Source organism: Grammomys surdaster, unplaced genomic scaffold, assembly GCF_004785775.1.
Source record: "Grammomys surdaster isolate TR1022 unplaced genomic scaffold, NIH_TR_1.0 124258, whole genome shotgun sequence".
Classification (NCBI taxonomy): Eukaryota; Metazoa; Chordata; class Mammalia; order Rodentia; family Muridae; genus Grammomys; species Grammomys surdaster.
Genome location: NW_021619313.1, coordinates 345 through 10000, shown reverse-complemented (window position 1 = coordinate 10000; position 9656 = coordinate 345). Strand labels below are relative to the sequence as shown.

Here is a 9656-nt window from a genome sequence, read left to right as displayed (position 1 = left end):
GCAGCAGAGCTGGAGGCAGCTGTTTGCATCCTCCGGTCTTGGTCTTTACTTCATATATAGGCGAGGGATCCTGGTGAGCCAAACCTCACGCGCCACGCCCTGTGGCCCTGTGATCGTTTCTGCTCCCCTGGGCGCAAGGGATCAGGGTGGGTCTGGCGCGTGCCCTGTGGTCGGTTGTTACCACCCTGGGCGCAAAGGCCCACCTTTCCCTTTCAGCACAGATGTCAGTTTGTACTGGGGCAGAGCTGTTGTCTGGGGAGTTTGCTGGCATCTTACAAAGAGGTCTAGGAGACTCCGAATTTACAACTTTCTCAGACAAATAGATTCTCACCTTCCAGCCTGCCTCCCCAAAGCCAAGGCACCCAGTAAGACAACTTCCAACAGCCTCAGCAGGTACACCTCTAAGAGGGGAGCAGGTGGGAGGGACTGCCTTCCTGAAATGTTAAGGGTGAGCATTAGGCTCTCTGGCAAGAGCATTCCCATTGATGAATCCTGATGCACAGCTGCCATATTTAAGGCCCTTTCCTGTTTCTTAGGAGTATTTGTCCAGCTATTGGATCTCTACCAGTCAAACTACTTTCCATTAGTTCATTTCCACATCCTGGTGTGTGTTTCCTAAGGCTGGTGCAACAAGGTAGCATAGACTTTGTGACTTGAAGTGGAAGTTAGTCACTACCCAGTTCCTAGATTAGACACTCAAACTTAAGGTGTTTCCAGGGCAGGTTTCTCCTATAGAGTTGTAGTGAGACAAGTGTGTACTTCTCTGCTCACTTCTGGTAGTTGTTTGCAATCATTACTGTCCTTTGACTTATAGACCCAATTGATATTGAGCCAATATCTTCCTCAAATGCAGGGACATTCAACTGTCTGTGTGCCTGTGTCTGGGTATTTACTTTGTATTAGAAAGCACTTAGATTGGGGCCTGATCTGGTATAACATGAACTCAACCTGATGACATCTTCAACCACCCTAACTCCAAACAAGGTCACATTCACAGGTTCTGCATATATCTGGAGCGGGACACATTTCAACCCACAGCAACATGAAAACTCATTACTTTTTCTCATTAGGAAACTCCCCTTGACCACATTTCCTCTCTCTAGTAATACTTTGGAGTATTTGTCCAGCTATTACTCTCTATTTTAACTACATTTCTCTCAAATTCTTATATTCATGGTCCTTCTATTTCCTCTCTGGCAGTTAGTTGTCTAGGAGACTTAAGTCAAGTAGGTATTGGTGTCTCTTGAGTTACTGAAATTGCTGCTGCTCTGCATGTTCCAGACACCAGGCTTCATTGTTTTTCTCACACATATTTGAAATGTATATACCTGTCACCGGGCGTGCATATTTAAAATTTTATAAGGTGTCTCTTAGACCTTTTACCTGACACGTTTTCTGTTTGGCTGGAATACTGACAAAAGCTTACAAGAAAAAACTATTTGTAGCAGAAGCAGAAGCTGACAATTCAGATCCTAGAACTGCTACTTTCTCCTCAGCATTACTCAAGGCCAAGCTTACCTTGTTTCCTGGGACTTTATTGTCAAGTTCAGGTGTGGCTGAAGGTGATGGAATAATCCAGTTACTTATCCATATCACTCTCCACCTCACTCTCCATATTACTGTGCCATTATTGTCTCCAAAGTAAGATGAACACTGTTTAAGACATTCCCAAAGGAAGCTGCACTCTTCTGAAGTCCCTCTACAGTGGTAGGCAAGCGAAGCGTACACCTAAGTTAGCGCTGGTTTTGAGGTGTTTACTTCAGAACTCAACAGAAATATCTGCATACTCATCTCTGCAGTGCTGATCCTGACTATATTAGAGTCCAGATCCCCAATTACTTTTAAAGCTGTTTTTATTTGCTCAATAGCCTTGTATTACATTTGGAGATTTCCTGAAGTGAGGGTTCCTGATTAGACTTTTGTTGTTGTTGTTGTTGTTGTTGTTGTTGTCCTTATTCTTCCTTGACAGCATCCAGATCCTCCTTGAGAGCAAAGTGCATTCACACCAAGTCAAGATGGCATACAATTCAGGACTTACCTTCAGAATGATGAAAGGACGGAGAGGATAACAGATCCTGCAGCACAACTGTAAGTAGTCCTCCTTGACAAAAGAATGATTCCTAGTTGCATGGGAATGAATCTTCTTCCTCCCTTGAGTTGTATTGTGGCCTAAATCCAGAGGCTTCGTGTTAAGCAGAGAGAAACCGTCCATGGGTTACCTTATTACAGTGAGCTCTTTATGATTTTTTTTTTTAATCTCCCTTCGAGGGGTGAGTATGTTCATACCTCACACCCAGTTGTCTTGCTGACTTGGAGCTGCCTTTCAGGAGGGAAAATCCTGATTGGATCCCATTTCATTCTGATAACTCCCATTCAGGGGTGAGACTGACTAGATCCCCTGGGAGCTGGAAAATGGAGCCCAGGGAAACTGGACCCCAGATGGGTGGGAAAGTCACACAGTCATGGTCAAGGGCCTGGTGACCTGAATGGATAAATTTCTTTGTATTAAGAGGATAGGATCAGTTGTAATCTACCAAAGGGGAAAAGAGCTAAGTCAAGAATAAAAGCCTCAGCCTTTTAATCCTGGGATCATTGTAGGAGCTTGGGAAGGACACACTTTGGATTGAAGAGACAGAAATTCCAATGGAGAAGGGAAAGAAGCTTGCTTTTGAATAGGAAAATAGGAGGGGTTGCAGAGCAAGCAGTGGGAACTCCCTAGTCCCTGGTCTGAGAGGTAGCAGGAGAGGACTACCAGCTGCTACAATCCCCACACAGCCTGAATGCCCAGAAAATGCTGAGGCTAGGAAGCTAGTTGAGATTGATCATTTTTTTGTAGCTACTCTCCTGAGTGTGGAAGAGCCCAATTTAGAGAGCCAAACTAAGATGAACAACCCTGTGACTGGAGAAACTATAGCCTTGCTGACCAGGCTTGGACTCTTGATGATGAGAGATGACCACCACACGGCCAGCTTAAAGTGCTTCTAGTTTGGGGCATCCCAGCCCTGAGAAACTGCACAACCCACACACACAGCCACTCCCACTGCAGTCTTCATTCAGGCTCTGTTCCTTCAGCACTAACTCTGACTAAGCCGCTGGTGGCAGGGGGCTTGGACTCTAGCCCCAGACCTTAGCTGTTTTATTCTTAGCCTAGCACCACTGAACCTAGCCCCAGCTCCTTAGCTGGTTTATTCTTTAAAACACGTTTGTTTGTTGGTCCTCAATGGGTTTGAAATTTAGATAAAATATAGAATCTTAGGAGAAGAAATATTAAATGATGGTTGGAGAGAGGTTGGAGAGGTTCAGAGCACTGATTGCTCTTCTAAAGAACCTCAGAAGAGGTTCAATTCCCAGTAACCACATGGTGGCCCACAACCTTCTTTAATGGGATCAGATGCCCTCTTCTGATGTGTCTGTAAACGGTGACAGTATACTCACGTACGTAAGATAAATAAGTAAATCTAAAAAGAAGAAATATTCAATGATACTATTGATATTCTCATATTGTGTCAATGATCTGCTCCATTTTCTGAAAGATTTTTTTCTCTCTTTTATCTGCCTATTTCTTTCTGATATACTTTTTCTTTTCTTTTTCTTTTCTATTAGTGTTCTGAGAATAGTTTTATCTGCTCTTTAAAGACTAGATTCTGGTACATTTTACGTCTCAGAAATTCATCTTTATTTTATTTCTTCCTATTTGTGTTACTATTCTTTTTATTTGGAGCTCTTATATCAGTCTGTCAGTATTTATATAATTCTAGGTATTTCTTAGTTTTGCTCTTCATTTCTCTATTATTCTTCTACATGATGCTTTCTTTCCTCTTTTAAATCTCCCACATACAAATCAGACTTGAGTAGCTATTCAAATCATGACTCATTCTCAGTTTAGCACTTCTATTTTATAATCCCATATTTAATTTTATATTGACTATCTCTGTAGTAATGGATACAGTTGCTAATTTCAAATCCTAAGTATTTTCACTTACTTCATCCCTCATTCATACAAAATGTGGCAAAATTTAAAAACAAGACTGACAACATTTGGAGCAAATAGTATAAAAAAGAAGCAGAATATACAGAAATACTGATCTTTATTGAATTTTCAACTATGACACTTCCTAGCATTCTGAGTTTTCCTGTAACTAGCTTCTCTGTGATTAGGTTTAATCATGTGAAAAATGGGAATGAAGGTATATATAAAAGATGTATTTAAATTAATAATGGGTCTTTCACTCTTCTGTTGTTATACATGAGTTTCAATAGTTTGTTTTTATTTAGCTTGACATTCAAAATGGCCCAAAATATAATGTCAGCTCCACCCAGAAGAGGTTTGGTGTATGTTTCAGTTATTTTTACATTTCTGTGACAAATCATGTCACAATAAATACCTGTTGAAGGGAATTAACTACTTGATTAACAGTTTCAGAGGATTCAACATGTAGTTACTTGGCTCTATGCTTCTGAGCCATGGTAAAGCAAAGGTTTTTGAATGGAAGAATATAGAGGATGGGGCTGGTCACATTCTAGTGGACAGGAAGCAGAAAACAGAGGAAATTATAGACCAGGCATAAATCTTCAAAGCCAGCATTCTTTTATCAACTTCCTTCAGCTAGGCTGTACCTCCTAAGTATCCAGTACATGAGCCTGCACAGAACTCTTTGTATTCACATCATAACAATTTTATGTGAATATCTTGCTACAGTGCCATAATGATAAAACAAACATAGTATATGAATTTCATTAACTAATCTTGGTGATATATTAAATGAGCAATGTAGGATTTTTCTTTGAATGTCTTAACATTTCTTTAACAGGGAAGTTCTGAATTTTTCACATCTAATTCGGAAGCTAAATCAGCCACAAAAATGAAACGGGCAAAGCATCCATCAACCATTAGTAAGAAATTGACAAGTGTTCCAGAATTCCCTTTTAAAAAAGGACTACTGAATTTATCACCTAAGCCAAAAGAAAAGTGTAATACCAAGTCAACACCTGATAAAAATGAAGCAATGGTCCTGAGGTCTCCACCCACTGGGGAGTCAATTGTACGGTTTGCCTTGCCAATACCGTTGAGTAAGACAAAGCAGTTAATATCAAATGATGAAATGATCAGGAGAATTACCACAAACCTGAAGATGGTAAGGATAATTCCCATGATGATCACTAGCTGGGGGATTTGCTGTTAGGCAGTAGGAGAATCAACTAGAGTTATGATGGAATCCATATATCATTACCCAATGATAAGATTTATTATATCTAGCATGTAGAGGGAAATCAGAATGAAAATGGTACCAAGGCTATAGAGTGTTCTCTGATTGAAGTTGTATGAGGCATGCTTAGTTCCTCTGGTAGTATATCATGAAAATTCACATAGAATTTGTACCAGAGGAAGTTATTAGACACTCAGTGCCCAGAGTATTGATCAGTTAACGTGGTCTGTCTGTGTTAGGGTTTTACTGCTGTAAACAGACACCATGACCAAGACACTTCTTCTAAATGGCATTTAACTGGAGCTCCTTACAGGTTCAGAGGTTCAGTCCATTATCATCAAGGCAGGAACATGGCAGTGTCCAGTCAGGTATGGGGCTTGAGGAACTTAGAGTTCCACCTCTTGTTCCAAAGGGAGCTAGGAAACGACTGGTTGGTCTTAAAGCCCACACCCTCAGTGACACATGTACTCAAACAAGGTCATACCTGCTAATAGTGCCATTTCCTGGGCCAAGTATATACAAATCATCACACAATCTCTGACAAACATATATTAGAATTACAGGATCCAAGGAGAGCAGGAATTCAACATAAATCATGCTTTCTGGGACAAAAACCATTCTTTCTGCTTCCTGAAAACAAAATTTTTAAATGTCTGGCTAAGGCCCCCATTCCAAGCAGGGCTTTGTGGATATAAGTATCTTGAAATCTCATGCCAGCTGTAGTAATTGTTGTCTGCACTTCAAGCAAGGAAGGCAAGATAAGACTATAACACTTGATGTTTCTCCAATTTTAGTTTTACATAGTGGTTGACAGTCAAGTTACAAATGGGCTTTTAAGTGAGCACAAGTAGGGAAGATACCAAATTAATGATATAGTTTATCATACTTCTAAGGTACCTGTTAGGTCACAGTTTGCTATTGTGGAGAATGTCTTTTAAATTTTATTGTTTTCTTTTTTTTTCAAAATTTTTTAATATTCATTTTACAACCCAATTTCAGCCTCCTCCCTCTTCTTCTCTCAGTACCACCTTTACAAATACCTACCCACATTGTGTCCTCCCATAGGTACAACCACACCCTAAGGCATCTAGTGCCAGCAGATATAGGAACATCCTCTTCAATTGAGGTCCAAAAGGGCAGTCTAAGTAGTGGGAAAGGGGATTCATGGTGGGGATCAGAGACTGTGACAGCCCCTGTTCCACTTTTTAGGGGAACATATGAACATGAAGCTGCACATTTGCTAAGAATGTGTAGGGTGTCTAGGTACAGCTCCTGCATGCTTCCTGAGTGGTGAGCCAAGCTCTTTGGGTCCCCTTGGTCCCAGGTTAATTGACTCTGTAGGTCTTCTTGAGGTGTCCTGGACCCCTCTGACTTTCCCACATCTACCCCCCACTCTTCTACAAGAGACCCTGGGCTCAGCCTGAAGTTTGGCTGTGGATCTCTGCATCAGCCTAAGTCTGTTGCTAGATGAGCCTCTGAGAAGACAGTTATGCTAGATTCCTATTTGCATGCACAGCAGGGTATAATTAATAGAGTCAGAGATTGGCTCTCTCACATAGGATGGGTCTCAAGTTGGGGCAGACGTTGTGCAGGGCTGTAGCTCACATGTGGGTGTGGGTCCTGTTGGACTGTATTGTGATTCCCTCATGTCTGTCACCCCAGGTGGCTGGAATGGAGGCTCTGGGGAGCAGAAGTGTGGGAATTTAACTGAGTTCACTCTATGCTGAGCTGGCTGGGCTGTGAGAAGCTGCCAAGGCTCCTGAGTGGGGGTGAGGTGGCTGACCAGGAGGCCAGTGGTCTCTGTCCTTGGGCTCCCAGACGCTGCTGGGAGCCTCGGAAGAACTGAGAATGGGGCTGTATGGGCTGGACTGGTCTGGAGCCGAGAGGGACGAGAGAGAAGCTCTGGCAATGCCCTGTAGGGTGAGAGACTCTTGGTTATGGCACTTGCTTGGCTGGGTCGGTTAGCTTGCTTGAGTTGGCAGGGGTCCATGGGGGGAATATAGAGAAGTCTTCTATTGGGAGATTAAACAGCGGTTTGGTAGTCAAAGGCCTTCTCCATGGTTCCCCATGGTGGGGCCCCAAAGACACGAGGAAGTCCATGGTTTTAGAAGGTTTATTGTCATGGCGGAAAGTGAATAAAGGTGTACCCTCCACCTCCTGTATCTCAGGGCAGACCTGAGTTAAATAGGGAGGGAGAAGGGTCTGGGAAGGAATGCTTAATTGGCTACGCCCTCTGGCCTTTAGGTATCTCATTAATATGAAGATCTTTTGAGGCTGAGGCCTGTAGTCATACCTTCTACCTGTGCTGGGTGACACAAACCTCTTTTTGGGAGAGGCTGTAGGGGCATAGCCCTAAGTGACTGAAAGGTGTGGATCAATAGAGGTCTTGGCCTCATGTCAGGAGCCTGGAGTCTGGGAGTATGTATGGATACCTGTTGGGTCTCTGGCCATCTCTAGCCAGTGCTCCACCAGAAACCAAGCTATCCTTTCACTGTCCCACAATGTTGATTAGTTGTTCCCCAAGTCTCTGTTCCATCTTTATCCATGAACATCCTGTGGGCAAGACAAATTTTGGGTTGAAGAGTCTGTGGGTGGATTGAAGTTCCCCTCCTTCTTCTAGAAATCCTGTCTGGCTATAGGAGGTGGCCATTTCAGACTCTATGTTCCTCTTTGATCGGAATCTAAGTTTGTCACCCTCATAGACTCCCCATATTCTCTTCCATCCTAGGCCTCCAGCTAGTCACCAGAAATGGCTCCCAACCCAATTTCCATTCTGACTTTCAGGCCCCTCTCACCCCTACACCCCATAATGTATCACCATTACAGTTCCCCTCCTCACATCCTATCCTACTCATCTCCTTTTCTCCATTCACCTAAGATAACTAGTTTCCCCTTCTGAGTAAGATTCATGAATCCTCTCTTCGGAGGAACCCTTGGGAGCTCCTTATTACTCAGTTTTTTTGGGTCTGTGTATTGTTGCATGATTATCCTGTGCTTTATCGCTAATGTCCAATTATAAGTGAATACATACCATAAGGGTGTTTCTGGCTCTAGGTTACCTCTCTCAGGATGATACATACTCAAGTTGCACCCATTTGCCTGCAAATTTCATGATGCCTTTGTTTTTGATAGCTGAATAGTATTCCATTGTATAGATGGTCCACAATTTCTTTATCCATTCTTCAGTTGAGGGACATGTAAATTGCTTTCAATGTCTGCCTATTACGAATAGAGCTGCTATGAACACAGCTGAGCAAGTGCTCCTGTGATATTGTGGGACATCTTTCTGGTATATGCCCAGGAGTGGTATATCTCTTTACATTTTTTTATATAATGTGATATTCAGAGAAAAATCAGATTTTGAGGAAAACTCTACATTCTTTAGCCATTCACAGACATATATCTCTTTTAGCTATTTATCCACATAGAGAAGATACAGCCTTGGAGTGTTCTCATAAGAAGGAAGCAGGCTCAAACACCATTTAACAGGGCATCGTCTTGATAATATGTGAATGAATCAAAGGGTAGAAAGCATATATTCTTGCCACTGGCAATCAAGTGACATCTGTAAGAACACGGTGTGAACACTTTAGCATTTTTACTATGAAGAAATGGAACTTGCTTTGCATTTTTCTTAGGTTGTTTCTACCTTGGAAAACACCTATGGAAATCTCAATGAAGACAGAGAAAGAGGAGCAGTAAAACCTGAAGCACAAGGCTTGTCTGTATGTATATATAATGCTAATGAAATAAATTAAATGCTGGAAAGAGTTAACCCCAGCCTTCAGAATTCACACACACATTGTCTGAATAGATCACTATCTACACAAAGATTCTCTTGTGACATTTCACAAAAGTGTGATAATGTGTCCAGCCTCAGACAATTCCTCCTGTCTTAACTATCTGTAAGTCTACTTTTTATAGTCTTGCTTCTATGATGAGTTTTAAATATGAGCTTGGATATTTTGATTGCCTTGGCTATAAGAAAGTATTTTTGCACCAGCAAAATGGTTCAGTGAGTGAAGATGCCTGCCATATAGTCTGACTACTTGAGTTCAGTCCTTGGGACATACATAATGGAGGGAGAGGACCAACTCTTTCAAGTCATATTCTGAACTCCACGTGTATACTTTTGCAAGCAAACATGAGCCTCACCCCCAAATAAATAATAAAAAGTAAGTTTTAAAAAGTATTCTACTTTCTAAACATTAAGGTAGAAAAAGAAAAGGGTTTTGAGATCTAGTAAATTGTTTTAATTCACCTAGTAACACTCCTTAAGTTGGTTGTTTCTTTTTCTTGTTTTTTCTTGTTTGTTTGTTTGTTTTAATTTTTTAAGGTGTTCTTAAATTTTTATTTTTGTGTATGTGTGCATGTCTGCATGTATGAATGTGCACATATGTGATGGCCCCCACAGATACCAGAAAAAGACATTGGGCTAAAGTGACATGA

The 9656-nt window shown here is 41.6% G+C and overlaps 1 protein-coding gene across 1 annotated transcript; it reads left to right on the top strand.

Moving 5' to 3' along the window:
• Nucleotides 1–131: 131 nt before the first annotated feature.
• LOC114636484 (coiled-coil domain-containing protein 7-like) lies at nt 132–8932 on the top strand (the record flags this gene model as incomplete). Its single annotated transcript, XM_028784557.1, has 4 exons — nt 132–393; nt 1970–2088; nt 4812–5135; nt 8846–8932. Coding segments are annotated over exons 3-4 (360 nt in total), but the record flags the coding sequence as incomplete, so codon positions are not given.
• Nucleotides 8933–9656: the final 724 nt, after the last annotated feature.